Here is a 21383-nt window from a genome sequence, read left to right on the forward strand (position 1 = left end):
CTTTGGAAGGCCATGGCAGCCCAGGTCCTAACGGTCATATCCGAGGAAGCTGAGGCGAGCCGTGTGGAATCATGAGAGAAGATGAGATTGACTGAATCGCCATGGCCCTCCAGTGTCTGTAGGCAAGCAGTCTTGTTATCTTGTGTGTTATGGGCTAGCCTCATATCGGAACAATATCCATATCACTGCGAGGTGGGCCGAGTATAAGCGCTGAGCCATACATTTGTAAAGGGCCGTCTGTTCCCTATTGCACAGTCATGGCACTGAATAAAACGGTGCACATCTTTGATGGGGTTGATCAATTGAAAGTCTCTTGAATTTGCCTAAGTTATTATTAACATCCAAATACCATGGCACATATGCTTGGAGGCTAAATTGAACTAATGCTCCAGTTTTGACATTGAAAAAACGCCTTCCGAGACACCTCTCAGAGCCTCCAGCCGTTGAAGATACTTTTTCCCTAAGGAATCCTGAATTACACTTCCGTCTTGGAGGTCCTTATCCTTTTGCACGGTCTGACTAGAATAACAATCACAGAGGTGCTCGACCCAACAGTTGCAGGAATACGATGCTTCAGCTAGTCGATCTTGTTGGCGTCGTCTGATCCGGGTAACAGCAAACCCAGGCGCATTCAAGGAGTTATTGTCACACTGTAGAATCCTTTTCATACTCTCAAGAGACCTTGAGAAGATCGTACGGTGAATTTACTCCGTCTCAAAAAGACAGCGGAATCCTCGCGCCAAGTTAGATATGTTTCCACCTAGCATTCATCAGAACCGTCAATCACCAAGAAGACACTGTTTAAAGTATGTTCTTCCAGGATCTCAATAAGAATCTGGGACACGGCGAACCATGAATTTACGTTTTGATACAGATCGGACTTTCGCATATGTGATATTAGCGACGGTTGCTGGTCAATCAGCTGACAGATAATGCCACAAAGGACGGTTGTAGCGTTGTTAATTCGTGAATTGGTAGCTTGACAGAAGAAGAATGATAAGACACTGAATTTCCCAATTGACTTCTTCAACTTGTCCATGATGCGATGCCGCACAACGGCATCGTCTCACCCTTTTCAGGGTTACCCGGATCCAAAGAAGTCGGCACACTGGACTATCACACGTTGGAAGTCGAGTATCCAGATATATACGTATTTCAGGAGGTTTCCCTCGGCCTGTTGGATATGTGCCTTCTCATTTTCAAGATCGGTCGCACACAAGTCCCTGAGACACTGGCGGTCCCCTCTGTCATCCGTAATATATGGAATACTTAACAGTCTCAGTTTGATCCTGCTGCTATCAACATCTCTGGATGTGTGCAGACTATGGGCGGTGTCGTGCTAGAATATATATCCCGGGGACTTGAGTACGAACCAGATACAATACACTCCTTCTTCAAGGTGATTGACATGCTGCTGAATAACATTGAACTAATGTAATTAACCTAGAGTAAAAGGAGGAACCACTAAACTAAATCTCCTAAATATGTACTAAAGACAAAAGTGAATGGTTCTAGAGACTTTTAGATCTGCGGAATTCGCCCTCAGGTTTGACAAAACACATCACACCGAGATCAGAAGCAGAGCATTTGAACAATAATAAGGGGATCCAACGGATGTATGTCAAATGGAATATTGAAAAATTTTCTCTGACAATTAGATCCGCGACCGGTGATCTTTGCCGTGACTTAACAAATGTTGTATCCTATGCAATTCCCTTGTTCCTTGTCATGTAGAGGTAGTTTAATACTGTGGCAGGAAGACCAATAGATACTTTCCTCAACACGTGTATACGGATAACCATAACGCTCGATGATGTATCCTTTACCATCGCACTACGGATTGACATACTAGTTAGACAGGTTTATGGAGTATATCAAAAGGAAAGGGGATTGGTGCTCCCACAAGGAGATCCAGTCGTCAAGATACTATGTGCCTGTTGAGCGTAGTTGCACCCATCGACCACATTTGTGTCAGAGAAAGCAGCGTCCCACATCATAATACCACCCCATTTTGAGCTGGTGTGGAAGGAAGACACGGTACTTGCGAGGGTTTTTGGACACTGGTAGTATGCGGCCCCGCTGTCGGTGCCAGTCGAGCCAAGCTCAGAAGCAGGAACACCAATAAAGATTTTAGCATTGGCAGAAGGAGTTCCAGAGACGTATGAAACCCAGTCTGCGTAGTTGAGGGTGTTAGGGTACGAGCAGTCTCTATTGTTATAAAACTGTACCCAAAGATAATCAAATCGAGCAGCATGAATAATTTCTCCCATATTAGGCTCCGGGATGGGGCATTGGGGGGCACCAGTAATATAGTAAGTATTGCTCGAATCTGATACAAAGTTGGAGCGGAGCTTAGCAATCATATACTGGTAGTACTGGTTGCCGGAATTGGCTTCAATATCAAAGTCCCAACCGTTGACAAACGTAGCTCCGAATGGTCGTGGCACGCTTCCTCCAGAGGTCTTTCCGTAGGCATCCCAGAGATTTTGGCCGATTGTTTCCGCTTCGGCCTGAGATGTGAGGGAGTAGGCACCAACAGCACCACCAAGCGAAAGGATAACCTTGACGCCATTTGATTGGCAAGTTGCAATCTGTTTAGCGAGAGCGTCACAGTTGGTGCCCTCACCAGAAGTGCTGATAGAGCAATCATTGCCAATAACACCTGAAGGGATTGTAATACCATTTCCGTACTCGTAGAGGAAAGAAAGCACAACAATATTGATACCGGAGCCAGCAGTGCAATAATTCGAAAGATCGTTGTTTTCACTTGCTGCGGCCGCGTTTTGGCCCCAGTAAACAACGACTTCACCACCAGGGCCACGTCCCTGGAGTCTGTGAGAAGCAGCCATAGTGGAGCTGGCCATAAGGGCGAAATTGATAAGAACAGTTGAGATTTGCATGGTTATTTACTGAGCTGTATCTGACAAGTATGCTAGATAGCTAGGCTTAGAAAGTTATGTACCGGTGTTTTTAATGATTTAATTAGCGTTAAACTAGTGAGAAAGTTGAAAGGAGAGACAGGCTCCTAAATTGAGGGAGAGATATTTAGAACCTTGCGTAGAAGGTGAGACAAGGATAATTAGCTCAGAGACTAGGTGGCATCTATATATAAAAGCTCCAAAATGCTGAACCTTACATTTCCTATTTTAGAAACAAGGTTAGGAACCTCGAAAAATTGCCAAACTCCTAACGCGGCCTATTTTCGGTTAATAGATGACATATTTTCTTTTCCGGTTCTCAGGAGGAAAATGATTACGTTAAACGTCGACTAAATACTGTAGCTATACTGTGCTCTACCGTCTCGTGCACGCTCTCCCCTATATAAAATCTTTACTTTTTTAAATACTTATTACTGTATTACGCTCTCAATCCATTATATGTATTTGGAGTGTGAACAGCCCTCGTTTAAAATGGATGAAAAGATCCATGATTTGGAGACTTATCCCACCATTTGAAACAACAGCTGTCATTATAATGCTTATCTATATTAGGTAGTTCGATGCAACAACCCTATCATGATAAATGGCAATTCATTTCAATCGACGTACCTGAGAATGCGGTAACAGGAAATTTAAGTGTGTCGCAAAAATATAATGAGACAACGCCATGATCCTCTCCTGCATACCGCAAGGACAGTTACTGAATATCTTATTGTGTAAGTGCTGTTCCTATAACCGACGGACGTTGATACGCAATTGTCGATGTAATGCAGTCCACGAAGCCAGGTGGTCCTGCGAGAGGATCCAAGCTTCGAGTCTGGTGTCCAGTTTCCCATTGCTCAAACACACATCCAGGCAGCGTTACAGTAGATATGACGCAATCGTGGTGAGAGATTTGGAGGATGTGAAGTCCTTCGCAATGAGGAAACCTCCTTGTAAGGTAAATGTAGCATGGATGCAGCCTGCGGGTATATAGATGGTATGGGTGCGATGTCGGCACTATCACCCTCCTTCCAACTGATGCATAATCCGCATGGGCTTTACTCGTTGGCTGTCCGCCATCGTCATAGCCCTTAGGTTGGCTTCCGACGGAGGATACAACAGCCATATCTTTCGGCAATCGCTGACCAGAGTCGACAAACCGTCCACTCCATACTCTGGCACGGACGGCAATCGTAAACCCGTGAGTAACGCAGGATAGCACGGGTTCAGGTCAACTAGTTGCGCAAGGACGATTGTAGGATCGATTTGATTCGTTAACTTCGCCTTGATAATTGATCTGGAAGTCCTCTTTAGAAGTAGACTAAATCTGTTTGCTCCTGATTTTAATCAGTGCGGCGCCGACTGCCACAAATGATCAGACCGTTGGTGGGACGTCATCTAAAGGGTACAGAGTACAATGCTTCAGGCCACCGAACGCGGGTTCAAAGCTCTCCTGAATTTCTTTCAAGGCTTCACGTACAAAAACCGGGATAGGCCCAAATTGTCTTCTCTTGCTGAGGCTGAACCTTTCGCCATGTTTATCATTTCCCCATGAAAGGGGGCCGACGATCCAGTGAGTTATTTCTGTTATTTTACTGTCGCGGCCAAAATGTCCTTTCTTATTTTGGACAGTAAGATTGTTCCCGAACCCTAATACCAAGTTATCCTAGCTATACAGTATACAGTTAGTGCTATAACTAGCTTTTCTGTTCCTGTACTGAAATCTATAATACTAAACGGAAAGAAATAAGTAGACTGTATTATTACAGGACTAAAAATAGATAAAAATACATACTGTCTATCACGTCACTTGCTATGTCACCTGAATTCAGGAAATCTGTCTCTTCACATCAACTCAACAAAATGGCCCGACATATGAAGCCCTGGCGTCGTATGATGATTGTTTATATGATACGTGGTGGAAAATTTACCACATCAGATATAGCACAGGCTGCGGATTGTTCTGATGTTTCAGTTTCAAATATTCGTAAGAAGTTGCAACTGTTTGGCTGTGCTAAACCTGACCTAGTCCATGCTGGTCGACCACCAAGCGCCACCCCTCTGATGATCACTAATCTTTGCAATCATCTTGCTAAACATCCTACGCTCTATGTTGGAGAGATGGCTATCTATCTCTAGAATGAGTTTGACATTTCACTGCCTTCCTTGAGCAGCGTTAAACGAGCCAAATAAGAAAGTCCGATACAAAGCAACAGAACCCTCAATTACGAGCGTTCTACCAGCACAAATTGTCCAAGTACTTTTCATATTAGCTAGTTTTTGTCAACGAATCTGGATGCGATAAATGGGCAGGACATCTGGTCTCCACTTGGCATGGCACCAGTTCAAGTATCGAAATTTCATCGAGGCCAGCGATATCAGATATTACCAGCATACACTCAGGATGGTATTATTGTATCTGATATCTTTCAATGCTCCACTAATGCTGTGATCTTTGAAAACTTTATTGAACGACTTCTTCAACATTGTGGGAGGTATCCAGCTCCAAAATCTGTGCTTGTCATGGATAATGCATCATTCTATCGCTCAGATTGAGTTAAACCTGTAAGTTGTATTTGCCACCTTATTCACCTGATTTCAATCCTATTGAGGAATCCTTTGCTGAGCTGAAGGGTTATATCAAAAAGGTTTGGCCAGCATTTGAAGAAAGTCCTGAACAGGAATTTCGTAATTTCCTTCAAAGATGCATTCTTGCAGTCGGTGAAAGAAAAGAGAGCGCAGAAGACCACTTCCAGCACTCAGGGATTACAATTAAAACAGGAGATACGGGCATTCGATGGGAGTCCATACTATGCACAGTGAAGCAATCTCAGAAACTTCTATTTCTTTTTGGATGCTTTTGCTTTTTCCAGTGTGTCAGCGAACCGAACATCATTAAATTGCTTTACTATACAGTAAAATTGTTTCTAATACAGGCAGCCCCAAATGTTTACCAGCCATCCTTCAAAATCAACTACATCTAATCGGACAGAGTACTATATGACCTAGTTACGATCCTTTTCCATGGCAGACAGTCGTGACACATTCCGGGAAGGCGCGACCTGGGCTCCCACTAGAGCGACGGGTCCGTCGCGATTACGTAAACTTTAAGATTATGTAATCCTCTAAAAAATCCATCTAACTTATCAGAACCTCGGCCCATTCTTCTCTTTAGTCGACCTCCGTGCTATAAATGCATAACCCCTAACAGCAGCCGACATATTAATGGACGTTCGAATAAGGCCTCTCGGGAGTCGTAGATAGATTCGGGAGGGAGGCAATCGTCTGTGAAGGTAGCCATGGTGTTGGTGTTGGTGTTGCAGGCGCTGGGCCGAGGTTCTGATAGATGGATTTTTTAGAGGATTAACTTACATAATCTTAAAGTTTACGTAATCGCGACGGACCCGTCGCTCTAGTGGGAGCCCGCGACCTGGTACATGTTGGATTAGCTAAGCTGATCCAGCCAATCAGACATATGGAACTTGTCAGCCAATAAGAGCGAGCCACACACTGATCCACGGAATAGGGGGTAGAAGATATCTCCCACCTTTTACTGTACTTAGAGACAAGAACAAGGACAACAAGAATCAAGGATTCCATACTCTTGCCTACATAATTTGATACGTTGAGATATACCCTTTGAGATTGTTACGTACAATCCAACAGTACACTGATTGCAAAACCAGTGCACGCTTTTACTCACTTCAATTATTCTCAAGTTTCTCAACCCCTGTAGCTAAGATGAAGCTAGTCTATATCCGTAAATTATTCTGAGCCCGTGTCTCGGGATCCAGTAATGAGACGGTATGGAGTATTTATGTAGATTGGGTGTATTCGTATTACAGATGCTACCCGCGCTTCTACCTGGCGGGAGATCTTCTATGCAAACCAGGGCAAGTTTGCGGCTGTGCCAGCTGTAGGCCATGTACTTACTTCCTTACGTACCATTCATAAGCCTTTGACATCCAATTAATTGCTTCATCAATAACCTCTGAAGCTCTTCCCTACGTCAGCTTATACGCTTTTTATTATAGTCAATTGACGCTTGGATTGACGTGGATTTTGAGAAGTCTGTAGGCCAGATGATTGTAATTTGTTAGATCGATGTAGAGGAGGTGTTGGAGTCTTTAATTGGATAGTAAGCTGTCGAGCTACATTTTACCACGTTGCTTTGAAAGGTACATTTTTTATGGCCCCTTTTTTTTATATTCTTAAATGAAACATCGTGTGAGTACTGTATAGTATCGTCCACAAAGCACCGCGAAAAAATTCTAAAAAGGAGTAAATTGGAGCAAAGTGTTCTGATTATACTTTTGACAGCTACCGCATTCTGAAAGATAGTGAGCGCATCACTTGTAATCATAACGCGTGTGAATTCTCGGGATGACGATGCTAGTCTTGGAGCCCTTTGGATTCAGCAATAGTTCTCAGTCAAGAAGGATAATTAATTAAAGTTGCATGGGTCTCCGGGAGGTATTAGGATTTCAAGTGACTTTATGTTATTTTACAGTAAGTTACGATACAGTGAAACTTGTGGAACATCATTAATCCGGGGCTTTCCCAGATGTAGGTTAGGGTGAAACAAGTCAAAACAATCGAAGTGAGTAGAAGCGTGCACTGGTTTTGCAATCAAGTGTATCGGAATGGCAGGGACTGGGCAAAGGAGCAAAGGGACGAAGAAATAAGACAAGCAAATGAGAAAGGCGCTCGGGTTATCACTGAATCCAGTGCCATAAATACGAGCTTCGGCACAGTTTGTGAAGTATCGAGTACCGAGTCAACCGCATCTATCACTGAACAGTCCTAATCTCATCCAGCGCCACAAATACAATGGAGGCACATTTATTGCAGTCAACACGCTCACTCTCGCCGAAGCCGTCTGTAGAAGGAATAGAATATATCATAGATTGAACGATGTGTCCGAGTCCCCGTGCAATCAGGCTTTATATATAGCTACTCAGATACCTTCCGACAAAGGTGTTCATGCAAGAAGCAAGGTTCGGAACGAGTGTGGAGAATCAGCGGGTATCAGTAAGATCCTATACCAGACAAAAAATTTGACACTTACTGCAAAACTTTTAACCCAAGATGCTGAATCTTTGACCAGTATGGTTACGTCGTGGAAAGAGGTCTATGGCCTGCTACTAGCACAGCTAGAAAATCGAATAATGAAACAAGGTGTTAAGGATTTCACTATCATAGTGTATCAGATCTTCTACGAGTACATGTGGCAGAAATACATGTAGCTCACCCAAATCTAGGTAGAAATCAGTAAGAGTATAGATAGAATAGATAGAGTAGTTTGCACTTTCAGTGTCTTCGATGTAGAATAAAACAAATCCAAGAAAAACTATTTCCTAGTTATTGGATAGTTATAAGTACTATTTTCGGTTCATTGACTGGATGATCGAGTTAGCGTGAATATGTCAATCTATTCGAGTTTTTGGATAGCGGTATAACAATTCATCTCTGTCGATATTACAATTTCATGTTGTATTATGAAGAATCCGTCCGAAAACTTTAATTCAAGGTCGAATTTCTGCTCTGCGATTCGGAGATCATCTGTTCAGTGAGCTTCCAAAGCTCCGCCTGATTCTTCTTGTCTAAGATATGGATGTGCAATTCGTCATCGGCTACTGCATTATCATGAAGAAATGCGCCATTATTTTCTAACAAAATGTAAGAACTCAAATATACGGGATACGTGGGAACATTCTGCGGACCTCCAATCCTAGGGTCAATCATGCCCGTAATAATAGTTGCCGCCCCTTCAGACTTCGTTGTTATTGGCGGGAGTTTAAAGGGTTTGCCATCAATATCAGTTAGATCTGAGTTTGGTGTTACTATTTTTTGTTCAAAAGAACTAGCCCCTCAGGACTTACCTTTAGACAGTGCGAGATTTCTAGCTCTTTTTCCAAATTCTGGGGTAAAATGACGCTGAATACCGGTTTGGACAGCTAGTGATAGTCAATAAATCAGGTAAGCTACTTCACTGTGAATGGGATCCTAATTACGCACCGCCTGGATCAATGCTAAAAACTCGAATGCCATGGCCTGCTAGCCTATCTGCAAGAGCCTTCGCAAACATGACTCGGGCGGCGTTCGATTGACAATATGCCATCAAAGAATCGCAAGTTTCGCCCTTCTGGAATAAATTAGCACAACGCGGTCGAGCGCGAAGAGGGAAAGAAGACCGCACTGTAGATCTGATGTTTTCCAAGTCAACTTTTCCAATCCGTACTGCAGTACTCGCAACGATGGTGATAGACGATCCATTCCCAGCCTCCTTAATTTTCGACAGAAGCAAGTCGACTAACATAAAGTGGCCTAAATAGTTCACCCCGAATTGGGTTTCAAATCCATCCTTGGTGGTTCTATAGGGAGGAACCATGACACCTGCAACACACGCAAGATGGTCTATCTTGGAGATGTCGTGGAGATTAGCAATCGCAGTTTCGATACTACTCATATCTCCGAGGTCCATTTCGAGAAATCGCGTGGCTACATGGGGCGCGGCTGATTTGATTCTTTCAACTACAGGCCCGATTCTGTCCCCGGCTCGAGCACTTAGAATGAGGAGATGTGGGCTTGCCGTGCTCAATTGAATAGCAAGCTCACCGGCTATAGAGTTACCAGATACACCGGTTATCAAAACTGGGACAGATAATGGATGTTAGTAAAGTACTATATCCAAGGAGAGTGAGTATAGATCCCGCGCGTAGGGGACTTGCTTGTCTTCCCTTTCAAGGTACTTCCATACTGTTGTAGGACATTCTCTGAAAGAAGGATTTGCTTCGAAGACATGTTAGTCCGCGACCAAAATATTTTTCTTCATTGCTAAATAGATGATAGAGGGAAGGGAAACTTCAGAACTTTGATTTAGATGAATAGAAGTAGTTTGAGGTTATGTAATTGCACCTAACGTTAGTTAACGTAATCCACAGGTGAACCGGCCACACAAGCGACCCGGCCACCATCAATACAAAATGGCATATGTTCATACCTTTATTACTCAACACCAGTGACTTGTCTCGATTTATAACGTATATATTGACCTTAATTTACCCGAAATAATAGTCAGGTTCAATTTGAGATAGTATATTATTGTAATTCTATATATAAAATATAATATAAGATTAGTGTAATTAAAGAAAATATAAGTAATTTTTAGATATACTTGCTTATACCCCTAGATACTTTGTGAATAGATTAATAATGATATATTTAAAATATAGACTTTTAGACTAATTCAAGACGAGTCATTGGTGTTGAGTAATAAAAGTATGAACATATGCCATTTTGTGGCCGGTTCACCTGTGGATTACGTTAATAGTGCGCTAATTACATAACCCTTTTCTCGCGATAGCCCATGTTTTGTTCTCGTATGCATGATGTTTGGATATCTAGGCTGGTGTGTTAGAGGTTCCCTTGTTTGATATTCTGGCTGGTAGATACGCTTCTAGGCTGTTTTCTTCAAGTGTGCAGTGCCCTATCGTTGGCGGCTGCAGCAAGGTCTACCCAGGAAGGGTTGGGGGAAAGAAAGGGGACATATCAGTGATATGATATGGTATTTCAGAACAGCGCTCTGAAATAACATATCAAGGATCTGTCAAGGACGGATACAGTATATAAGGACACTCATTTACCATGTAATTAGTTTTGCTCTACTGTCTTTTATTAACTGTACAACCTAGGGTATAAGAGTACATACTGTACACGGATTACCTTAAGCTAGTTAAGCAGCTATCTCCCGTATTTATCCCTTTGATATATCGCGCTACTTGTCTTTGGAAACTCTCGTTAATAGAATACTACCGAACCTTAGTTTAGTGATGAGTTTACTCTAATCTGACTTACCCGCTAAGTAAGGTTTTCGACAGGGGTAGGATTACTTCGTTTTCCACTCTGTTGATTGAAATTCAGATTCAGATTCCTGTGCCAGTCTTCGTGTCGCAATCGCATATTTGATTGCTGCATGGACGGCCTTCATGTCAGGTTGCTATCGATCCGGGTCGGAGCGTGATTTCCCGCCTAGATAGAAGGGTAGATTGCCTCTTTCGACTCTATCCACTGGTTCATGCTTTCTCTCATTGCTGTCCATCTTGTGCAGCGGAATGAAGAGTGCTCTACTGTCTCGCTTGCTTGACCACAGGCACAAAGATCGGGTTCCACTCCTCCTGTTTTATCCAAATAGCTGTTGAGTCTTGACGTTCCTGTCTGAAGTTGGGCCAGGGTCTTCGCTTCTTCTCGATTCAGTCCGTCATTAGGCTTTTGACATGCTTTCCTGAGAGCGCCGTGTCGATAGCATGCCAGCATTGCAAGCCATCTCAAATACATAGAATAGTTAAGTCAAGCTAGAGGATTACCTAAGCGGTTCAGCAATCTGACCCAGGCAATGAGGCGGCGGATTGGCTAGCCTAAGAAGCAATTAATCCAGATAAGGAATACCCCTTTCAACATCTTCTTTTACGGGGAAAGGGATTTATCCGCAACCGAATCAAGGAAGAAGGGGAATAGAGATGGAAGACCTCCAAGTTCACTAGATAGATAAAAATCTACCCTCCATTTGCAGCCGAAGAATGTATAGCTTGCTGCCGCAGAATGATTGATTGATTGATTAATTCATCTAACCGTCCCAGCTGCCCCAAGGCAGCTATGCGGCATGTTGCTGCCACAGAATGGAGCCTACTTGCTTACTAACTCTGAACTAGCCATTCATGGCTAGCAACGCATGGCAACTACATAGAGAAGACGACAAGTGTGAATATAGGGCTGCGGAAACAGTGGGTTCACATCCTGCCCAACATTGAAGGTACGACGAGAACTACGGAAGAAAATAGGGAATGCATTTAACGACATTTCAGATATGTTGGGTGCAGGATCTCAAGGTAAGAAAGGTAAGGAGGATGATATGCAAGGCGGTAGCATCCTAGGTTCAATACTAGACTTTGCAGAAGCATTACAGAGGTTTCGAAGCTGTAAGCCACAGGGCCGCTGAACAGAAACACCAGGCACTTAGGCCACCATAGACCATAACGAGGCTCCAAATTTGCTGAATGTAATTGTCGGTTTATCTACGTCTAGGTCGCTAGCACTAGTCACGTAGAACAGCTATTCCGACGAGCTGACGAGCCTGATCAATATGGTATAGAATTCCTGATATTGATGACTGCCCCCCAAGAGTAAGGGGGACGGGGAGTAGCTAACTACATATATACGCGGCACGTACGTGCCGCGTTAGACTAACTGATATTCAGTGCCGAAACGCGCTAGGTTTGATATTCACGTTCCGACAGTAATAGTTTACTGTGCATAGACATAGATAGGGGTTACATAGGGGCATCCTGCATAGAATACACCGCCACCACCAACTATAATTACGGTTTTATATTGAATTGGTCTGGATTATGGCCCATAATGGTGGCAAACCTCCCGTTTTTGCAAGGCGGGGAGGGAAATCGAAAGCCCCATTGCGAGGCTCCAAATTCGCCGCATGTAAGGGATGATATGTAATGAGAGATACAGGGATTAGTTAACTATAGTGAGCTACCTGCATATCGCTTTGGCGAGTGGTCAGTGTATGAATTCAACGACATCAGCTATTTGCCAAGGTTTTACATGAGTGAAAAAGGTCTGCCGGTAAACCCTTAAACAACCAAGCCCTTAGGTGGCATCCACCGTACACTTCCTTGATTATATCATTTGATAACTGCACAATTTATCTAATAGGGCGTTCATAGTTTGGAAGTCTTAGAAGACCATTGGCGGAAGATTAGAGAGAGGAGGTCAGGATTACCCAGAAGCAGATCCGGAAACTTTGCGTCCTTCGTAATCAGGGAGTGGAGGATATCCAGAAACTTTGCATCCTTTGTAAATATAGATTTGTTTTGGGTGATCACAGCTACTGTTGCAGCAGCTAAAGTATTCTCGCCGCCGGTAATACTAAAAGCACCGTGAATGGCATCGAAAAAGTTTTTTGTACTTGTATCATCACACTGCAACTGATAATTGCAGTCTGAACGAAACTGTGCCACCGCGATTTCTTTGAGATGGTCGAGATCAAGCTCATTAGCAGCCGCATACAACGCGACATGGCGCAACAACGGATTTTCATAGTCTGCGATGATTAGTTTCCATTAAACACACCCCTGATTTATGACACGCACCTGGCTCAGATAGTGGACAAGCCTCCGTAGAGTAAGATTCGGTGTATATATACCGGATGACTCTCCATAATGCATGGACGTTAATAAGCTTATTTGAGGTGACGTCGAGCTGATGAGCCTGTTCTTTGTGAACCTTGTCTTGGAAGACAGCAGCAGACGTGGCTAGCTGTTCAGGCGCTTGTTTGGCATTTTGCTAAGAAAAAGAGATTAGAAAGATATCCTTTTAGTGCATCTAAGAACCATCTTGTTTGCGAACCCCATCGAGTTGCAGGGCCTGTCTAGCACGATGGCTCATTTCCCGGTAATAAGACATCCGCGACATGACGATGCTTGCCTCTCCTTTCCAAAGCAAAACAGGTTGTTTAGAGCGTTTATAATATAATTAATCTCAAGTATGAGTGAATGTCACTCTGATTGGCAAAAAGCGAGTACATGTATAAATAGTCAAAGTCAACCTTTTAGCAATACGTAATCGGCAAGCGAACTGTCATTTTTTCCCAGAAAATGCGCTCTATATTGAGTTTACATCTCAATTGCTAATCCACGCACAAATTATATACAAATTTTAAATTACTAGTAGATTAGGACATTCGGTTATTTTATGTCCTTCATCATCACAGCCACTGCAACGAAACTGATGTTGTATAGGTGGACAAAAGACTAGAAGCTCAGGCTCAGCCAGAGCAGTGGTAACAGCTTGAGATGCCTCAACCTGACCTTGTATAAGTACCTGAGCTTCTTCTCTAGTGATTCCTTGCTCATGAGATATTTGCTTCTTCGGTCTTTGGCGTTTTTATTTCTCTTTTTCATGTGCAGCTCGTAACCCATGACTTTTCCCTACGAGTAGATCAGTCATGGTCATTTCATAAGCTTTTGGCATCCTTATAATTGCTTCATTAATAGATATCATATGGAATTATTATATATGGAGTTAGCACACAAGTGGAAGCTCATAACAAAGTGGAAATCGAAGAAAAGATTCGTTGGAATGATCCATCATTTGAACAAGCAGACGTACTGTACTCCGGATGGCTGAAACGCAATCTTGGAGAGAAACGAGGCCCTACCATGGTTGTGAAGTTCGACCGAGAAGGAGACGCGGATTACGTGATCGAGAATGGTGTTTGGTGCACAGATTTTTAACTGCGAGTACTATGACTGGACCCGCAAGGCTAGGCAGTGCTTCAAATGCCAAAAATACGGACACATAGGGACACATTGCAAAGCCCGAGAGACATATGGATATTGTATAGGATAGCATAGCACCAAAATGTGTCCAGAAAGAGATAAACCTGGTTCATAGCTGGTATGTCCGAATTGCTCTAAGAATCATCCGTCATGGAGTATCCAATGCGGAGATCGGAAAGATAAATTGGCTAGAATTGAGAAAAGAAGGATGAATATGTCAAGAACACACAAGGAAGCTGCCCTTCGATGGGGGAATTCACGGGGAAACCCGAACAAACTAGGGAGGCACGCCGGGTAGCACAGGAGAATAGTCGTATTCTTAGCGCCCCGGGAAACCAGAAGAGAGGAAGATCACCTAGGAAGGTTACAAGGATAGATGGAAGCTAGGGAACAGGCAATGCTACAAGAAGAGTGCTCCAGGAACTAGACCGCAACGCACTCCCCATGCCCGGAACAAGCAAGAAACGGGCATTGCCAGCTACAACAGAAGACGGACTTACAACATCTCAGGATTGAAAGAATATGATCCTAAGGACACGCGATGACTAGTGATTCCGGGGCTAATTATAGTCTCAACCCCTGATTCGTAACTAGACGAGAGAAGAAGACAAGTAATACACAGAGATTCAACGCATCGAACCACCTCCTTATCAATACTTACACGCAACTGATCATTGATCACTATTACTGGATGACCAGGTTATGTTGGGTAATCTAGAGCTTTTGTTACAGTAAGGAATATGGCCCGAGCGGTGACTAATTGGTATGTTTCTTCTTCCTTTCTCTATTTCTTTCATATACATTTCCCCCTTGGTTTGATTGCCAAGTCTATACAGTAGTTTGCACCCTCAGAGTAACAACTAACACTCTCTTCTCTTTCTCCTGAAACGCCGCTAATAATGTACTAGTCTATATACGGCTAGATCCGGATTAACCCTGGCTCGTGTAATTTTCCCTACATGTATTATGCTTTCGCACGTTTGATACGCTCGTAAATTACATGTATCGCTGCCTAGACTTAGTACCTCGTACCTTGCCCTTTCTCAGTTCCTTCCTACACCAGTCACTACAACATAGTACAGCTTTGTACTACAGTATAGGATGGCCCCGCCCCTTGCACAATCAAAGATTCAGCTCATATGCGATATGCTTAGAAGCGATGAGCCTGTATCTCGGATTGCGCGTACTGTTGATTGTAGCCGCAAAGCGGTCTATCGAATTCGATCAAACCTTCAACGATTTGGAGATGCGAAAGCGCCGCCAAATCCCCCTAGACAACAGCAGATAATCACGCCAACAATGCTCAAAGCATTGTGTGATCATCTTCTGGAACATCCGACATTATATTTAAATGAGATGGCAGATTTTCTGTCAAAAAAATTTGACGAAGATATGGCAATTTGCACCATCAGCAGGGCTCTTGCCTCAATCGGTTGGTCTAAAAAGGTAGTACGACAGAAAGCAAAAGAGCGTAACAGGGCTTTGCGTGATGAGTATATCCATTATATTTCAGACTTCGGCGCGGGACAATTGGTGTTTGTGGACGAGTCAGGATGTGATAAACGTGTGGGACTCAGACGAACAGGTTGGTCACCTCTGGGTATGGCACCAATTCAAACATGCAAGTTTCATCGCGACCGTCGCTATCAGATTTTGCCTGCATATGCCCACGATGGTATCGTTCTTTCTCGTATCTTTCAGGGCTCAACAGACGCGACAATGTTTGAGGACTTTATTGAGCAGCTTCTTAAACATTGTGGAAAATGGCCGGAACCGAAATCCGTTCTAGTTATGGATAATGCATCCTTTCATCACTCGGACCGAATAAACGAGATGTGCTCCAGAGAAGGAGTGAAGCTGGTGTACCTACCACCGTACTCACCGGATCTTAATCCTATCGAAGAATTTTTTGCTGAGCTCAAGGCCTTCATAAGGAGAAATTGGCAAGTTTATGAGGAGAACCCTGATCAAGGTTTTGATCACTTTCTGCAATGGTGTGTTAAGATTGTTGGTGCGCGAGACCAGAGTGCCAAAGGCCATTTCCGACATGCAGGACTGGTAATAGAAGAATATGCATTGGAAAACGATGTCACAGTGCACACTCAACTCCACCAATAAAGCGCAGATCTCAGATCCTTGACAATCACTCTCCCTCCTTTTCATTGGATTAAGGCTGGGTGTATTACTGTACCATAACAGACAGCTTGAGCAGTACTCTTAATGCATATGAGCTGCACTTATTCCTGCTGCGCCACGTCATCGTCACAATGCGTTGGCTACCTGGTGGGGTATCCTCCATTGCACGATACTCATCTATTAATACTCCATGAGTCGAAAACATCTATGAAATAAAAATTTTTTGTCTTCTATAGTAAAATGCCTACGAAGAAAAAGAAGAAAGACCGAAAAAGAAACAAACCTGAACTTGACCTTGAACTTGACGATGATAACCATACACAAGAAACGCAGTCTATAACGAGTGACGATGACTCCGCAGAAATGCTAAACCTCCTTGCCAGGTATGAGTGGTTGTAGCAAATCCTACTTCTATTCGCGGGTTCAAATATGCTGATAATGGAGAGCTAGCTTGTACTTGAACCCACAATATAGTGATCTGACCATAATATGTGGCACTGAAGTCTTCCCAGTCCATCGGAACATCGTCTGTCCAAGATCTTCCTATTTCGCGCGATCCTGTGGTGGAAATTTCAAGGTTTGTACTGAGACTTCGACTTTTCGTGAACACCAGCTAATTACCGTGGCTTCTGCAGGAAGCATTGGGAACAATTGAACTCAAAGACCAAGATCCGAATCTTATTAGAAAAGTACTTCAGTTTCTTTATACCGGCGATTATACTTTTGAAATCGACGGAGATGAAGAGAAGGAAGATAATCTTGGACAGCCGTCTTCTCAAGACCACTCAAGAGGCTTCAATGCATGCCAATTCCACGTTCGGATGTATGCTCAAGCCGATTATTTTCAGATTGATGGTTTAAAAAGTAGGGCAGAAAGATACTTCCGAGGATCATTTTTAGACCAGCCCAGCAAGGATCCTTTCGAAGCAATTATCACAGAGATATACACGTCGATACCTGAATCTGATGAACAGATACGAGATGCCGCAATAGAATTGACGATGGACAACCTGGAGACTCTTCGAAATGGGACAGAGGTAATTTTACTTGATGGGTTTTTGAAACGGTCACCAGCGTTTGCGGCGGATCTTTGCATTGCAATGTTAAAAAGACGCAGTGAATCTCAGAAAGAAGAGATCTTTAGACCTGCTGCCTCTAAACCTCTCTTTACTCTCTATGGTGGCCATTAAACACAATTTCAGTGGAATAACTTGCTCATCCGTTCAGACATGAAATTTAATACTGTAGAACCCCATGTAAGCTAATCGCTTATCCTGGAATGGTCACGCCCTTGTGTCAGAGATGGGCTCGCGTCACAAGTTACAGTAACTTAATTAGTATTTGGGTTGTGTTCAAAAGGGCATCACTGGGTGTTTATCCCGCGGCGACATGATCCACTAAAATGAGGGGTAGAGGCAATGACAAGAGTTCATTCTTCAAGTCACATTACATACTACGTAGTATTGACGACCTGGTACATATCATTTTTATAAACTCACTCTTCCATTACATTATTCCAAATGTGCAGCTATCGGGTTCGCGTTCACAATTGCGGGCACTATTATAAGACCCTCAAGTCTTCATGTGGGCCCGCCAAACTTCGGAAAACCGCCTGTGATCCGGGAACTGGGGAGGACGCTTCCACCAGTGGCTCGCCCCACTGTGGAATCGCTGGATGTGACAAAAAGCCAAACCTCAAGCGTGAAGGACCAGGTGCTAGATCCCCAATGTGCCTGGTTATTATGTGCGTGTCTAACTTCATATAGGTGGCAGAACCAATGGGGGATTCGACAAGGATGATGTTGATTGGGAGGATTCTTGAAAAGTTCATTAAAGTATTATACACCATGGCCGTGGGACCGGCCGATTCAATTGCTGTATAGCATTGGGAAGGCTCAGACGCCTGTGGATATCCTCTTTCATGAGTTCATCAGCGATTGATTCCAAATGCTTCACATAAGGGCTTTTCTCCGCATGTTTCGTAATCTCTAATAGAAGCCTTCCATAAGCCCACACATCGCTCCATTGACGGATGTTGAAAGAGAGCTCAAATGGTGATAGAGTGTTCCGTATTTCCGGTGCACACCACGCGCGAGTTATACCGCCGACACCACTGATGTCAATAAGGATAGCATTTCCACTTGCATCCAATACAACATTCGAAGGTTTTACATCCAGATGGGTCTTCCCGGCCCTGTGAAAGCAATGTAGGGCCCTCGCGATTTGAAGAGGCCACTTCTGCCAAGAGTAATTCTCAAGGCAATTTTCGTCAAATACTTGCTGTAGTGAGCCACCACTATAAAGCTCTAGCAAAACCCCAACGACGACCTGTTGACTGTCTAATGTTGTTGACGTAGAGTACGGGTTGGTGTCTACCGCAATACCGACTGCCTGAGCGATATTGGAAACTCCTTGGAATTCCTTGAGGTTTTCCAGCTCTTGTCGTAAAACTTCCGTGTCACGAGGCTGGTAGAAAGGACGGTCTACCACCTTCAGTATCAATGGTGTTCTATCGTGAGTAACTCGAAAAACCCCATCAACTATTTCCTCTCGATCTGATAACTCCGTGGCGTTGATCCTGCGGAATGACGGGAAATCCTGGCAAGGAGGATAGTTGACTCTTGAAGGATCTTCACGGATCTCGCATTGTAGGTTTCTGGCGTACTTTGCAACAGTATTTGAAGGAGTATCTGCGTTATGGTTCAATTCGATGGCGACCGTAGCTTCCAGGCCCTCCCCAATGATTATTTCAGTAACAGTATCCTTGAGAAGAGAGACTGACTCGAAGTTTATTAGCCTGACAAAATCTTGAAATTCCTGTCGCCGTTTTCGCTTGGTAGATACTGGGGGCTCTTTCGTGTTGCGCGCGCTAGTAAATGTTCCTTTGACGGTTACTTTGATCCACCATTTATTGCCGTTGTGATGGAAAATCAAAGTCTGTGAGCGTCTATTCGGCTCCGGCTGCTGTTGTGAAAGAAAATCTTCATCTTCCTGATATGATTTGAACTCGAGGGATAGCTTCGCTGTCATGATTCAATTGAAAGCCAGTGAGATATGGAGGATCACTGTTTGAAGGGGCGCGTTTTGCGGGCTAGAAACTGGAAGCCACAAGGACATTGGCTCGGATAAACTAATTTTCCATAATCCCAAATGCCTCTATACTGAGGATGGATAATATTTTATCCGCAATCTAATATAAAATTTGGAGGTTGAATGCACATATTATTCCACCACTGAATGGAGTTCTAACACTTCCTCCTAGTCATCACGCATGCTCGTTAAATGTAGTTGGTACTTTACAGTACAGTACCGTATGACCAGTATATGAACAGACATATATGCAAACCCTAGGTTAGAAATGGCGCAAAAAGGAGGGGTATGTTTGAGGCGAAGTGCTTCATTCTATCTTACAGTACTACAAGGATCACTCAACATATTACGGTGCGCCAGAAATTTTTACGTTGCTTGTCATTACAGGAACCCACTCGACTAAAATTTCAATGAAACTAGCTGTAACCTTTACAGTACAAAGAGCTGCAGTACTGTACTCCAAACACTCTCTTCCTCATTTACCATCCAAAAGTAGCACCAATCTGGCCAATGTATTCTCCCCAAGTTGTTTTGCCAACTTTGACTTGTAGTCCTCTGTGCAAGCCATTTTTATTGATCTGTACCGTACCAGAAATGAACTTTCCATTCAAAGAAGGCATTATATCACCTCCAATACCAAGTCTCAATTGTTCTTGGACATTCATGCCATCTTTGACTTCTTTGACTTTCCAGTCTGCGAGGAAGTGCTTCCCGTCAGGACCGTCGACAACGTCTATCCATCCATGGCTCAGGGTAGAAATATCGACACCGGGGCCACCAATGATATACTGGCCAGATGGTATTTGGGATAGCATGCCATGGAAACGTTCACCCTCGTACTCAAAGGATATATCTCCCGGTTTCAGAGTCACAATGCTGTTCTCAAGTGTTCCCAAAAATGATTGATTTATTTTAATCTCTGTCCCTGTCGAAAAAGTGTATTTCGGGCCAGTCTTCACATCCAAAACCACAGTGGCAGGGATGAATTGGTCTGTCTTTCCGCCAGCCTCAGAGCGCCTTTTAAAGCGCGGATCAAAGCGCGAATCGAAGTGCGAATCATACTCCCACCCAAATCTGGATTTCCTTGTACTGTTTTGATAATAACTACCAATTCGTGAAGGTAAATCTGATTCAGGCTTGTAAAGATAATCGCCTGAGACCGAATTGAACCGTAAAGGAGTAGCTATCGGAGTCGATATCGGTGAAGCGGAGAAAGATGAGGACATAGGATTAGGCACCGATTCGCAATTAGGCTCTCCTAGAGGCTTGGAGATGTGGTTCCTCTCCTTTGAAAAAGAATAGAAAGCGGTGCCATCTTGATGGGAATCTTGGCCAGGTGGAACATAGTCCAAACTTCCAAACGGATCAAATCCGCCTACACGTATTCCAATCGACATGGCTGACGAAGAAGTGTATTTATTCAGGAGGGAAAAAAGATCGCCTCATAGATTGTTATCTCAATATATTTGAACTTGTGGAGCTGAAAACTGAAAGTGGGATATGATAGGTAAAGGCGGGGTAATGTGAAAGCGGGTCCTGGGTCAATGAATTGAAGCGTCACGTGCAATTATGGCCGTTTTGCATGGCTGCCCAGAGCCCGTAGGCGTAAATCCTGCTCGTTCTCAGGTCAATAACATGCGGCTAACGTGGGACCTAGGGGATGAACAAAAAGGTGGTGAAAGATGACGGTGGATTCAAATCTACCTGTATTGCAGTGGCTTACATGGAGCGTCTAAGGGAAGATGATAATCTATAAGCGGAGTTCTTTCATCACGATTAGAGCATGTCTTAAAGCTGTGGCTGATCATGCCACCACGCGAAGAGACCGAAGCTTACCAATCTGCACCCAGCAACGCTGAGATAAATTTATCGTCAGTACCAT

General features: G+C 43.6%; 8 protein-coding genes across 9 annotated transcripts, besides 6 other annotated features; 2 read left to right on the forward strand and 6 right to left on the reverse strand.

Moving 5' to 3' along the window:
* Positions 1–380: 380 nt before the first annotated feature.
* On the reverse strand, positions 381–889 carry TSTA_107960 (uncharacterized protein; the record flags this gene model as incomplete). Its single annotated transcript, XM_002488316.1, has 2 exons — positions 381–650; positions 788–889. The coding sequence occupies 2 exons, from the start codon at positions 887–889 to the stop codon at positions 381–383; spliced, it is 372 nt and encodes a 123-aa protein (XP_002488361.1).
* A 933-nt stretch (positions 890–1822) lies between these two features.
* Positions 1823–2900, reverse strand: TSTA_107970 (endochitinase precursor, putative; the record flags this gene model as incomplete). The annotated part of the gene is made up of 2 exons (XM_002488317.1): positions 1823–1848; positions 1904–2900. The coding sequence occupies 2 exons, from the start codon at positions 2898–2900 to the stop codon at positions 1823–1825; spliced, it is 1023 nt and encodes a 340-aa protein (XP_002488362.1).
* Positions 2901–4784: 1884 nt separating this feature from the next.
* Positions 4785–5483: a mobile genetic element.
* Positions 5484–5491: 8 nt separating this feature from the next.
* Positions 5492–5695: a mobile genetic element.
* Positions 5696–8410: 2715 nt separating this feature from the next.
* Positions 8411–9725, reverse strand: TSTA_107980 (short-chain dehydrogenase, putative; the record flags this gene model as incomplete). The annotated part of the gene is made up of 5 exons (XM_002488318.1): positions 8411–8590; positions 8645–8749; positions 8804–8878; positions 8940–9542; positions 9674–9725. 5 exons carry the CDS (start codon positions 9723–9725, stop codon positions 8442–8444), a joined length of 984 nt encoding a protein of 327 aa, XP_002488363.1. The 3' UTR covers positions 8411–8441.
* A 293-nt stretch (positions 9726–10018) lies between these two features.
* Positions 10019–10091: a sequence feature (AT_rich).
* Positions 10092–12655: 2564 nt separating this feature from the next.
* TSTA_107990 (uncharacterized protein) lies at positions 12656–13409 on the reverse strand (the record flags this gene model as incomplete). Its single annotated transcript, XM_002488319.1, has 3 exons — positions 12656–13038; positions 13088–13280; positions 13344–13409. The coding sequence occupies 3 exons, from the start codon at positions 13407–13409 to the stop codon at positions 12656–12658; spliced, it is 642 nt and encodes a 213-aa protein (XP_002488364.1).
* A 1606-nt stretch (positions 13410–15015) lies between these two features.
* Positions 15016–16409, forward strand: TSTA_108000 (uncharacterized protein; the record flags this gene model as incomplete). Its single annotated transcript, XM_002488320.1, has 2 exons — positions 15016–15038; positions 15475–16409. 2 exons carry the CDS (start codon positions 15016–15018, stop codon positions 16391–16393), a joined length of 942 nt encoding a protein of 313 aa, XP_002488365.1. The 3' UTR covers positions 16394–16409.
* Positions 15377–16345: a mobile genetic element.
* Positions 15386–16216: a mobile genetic element.
* Positions 15980–16213: a mobile genetic element.
* A 101-nt stretch (positions 16410–16510) lies between the features above and the next one.
* Positions 16511–17638, forward strand: TSTA_108010 (BTB/POZ domain protein; the record flags this gene model as incomplete). 2 transcript variants are annotated; one of them, XM_002488322.1, is made up of 3 exons in its annotated part: positions 16511–16803; positions 16862–16988; positions 17047–17638. In XM_002488322.1, the coding sequence occupies 3 exons, from the start codon at positions 16652–16654 to the stop codon at positions 17599–17601; spliced, it is 834 nt and encodes a 277-aa protein (XP_002488367.1). The 2 variants fall into 2 exon arrangements, with proteins under 2 accessions (XP_002488367.1, XP_002488366.1); XM_002488321.1 differs by having other exon boundaries at positions 16652–16794; positions 17047–17601.
* Positions 17639–17972: 334 nt separating this feature from the next.
* Positions 17973–19441, reverse strand: TSTA_108020 (serine-threonine protein kinase, putative; the record flags this gene model as incomplete). Its single annotated transcript, XM_002488323.1, has 2 exons — positions 17973–18286; positions 18313–19441. The coding sequence occupies 2 exons, from the start codon at positions 19439–19441 to the stop codon at positions 17973–17975; spliced, it is 1443 nt and encodes a 480-aa protein (XP_002488368.1).
* A 539-nt stretch (positions 19442–19980) lies between these two features.
* Positions 19981–20898, reverse strand: TSTA_108030 (uncharacterized protein; the record flags this gene model as incomplete). Its single annotated transcript, XM_002488324.1, has 2 exons — positions 19981–20518; positions 20564–20898. 2 exons carry the CDS (start codon positions 20896–20898, stop codon positions 19981–19983), a joined length of 873 nt encoding a protein of 290 aa, XP_002488369.1.
* Between the last annotated feature and the right edge of the window lie 485 nt (positions 20899–21383).

This window comes from Talaromyces stipitatus, genomic scaffold (genome assembly GCF_000003125.1).
Source record: "Talaromyces stipitatus ATCC 10500 scf_1105507295491 genomic scaffold, whole genome shotgun sequence".
Classification (NCBI taxonomy): Eukaryota; Fungi; Ascomycota; class Eurotiomycetes; order Eurotiales; family Trichocomaceae; genus Talaromyces; species Talaromyces stipitatus.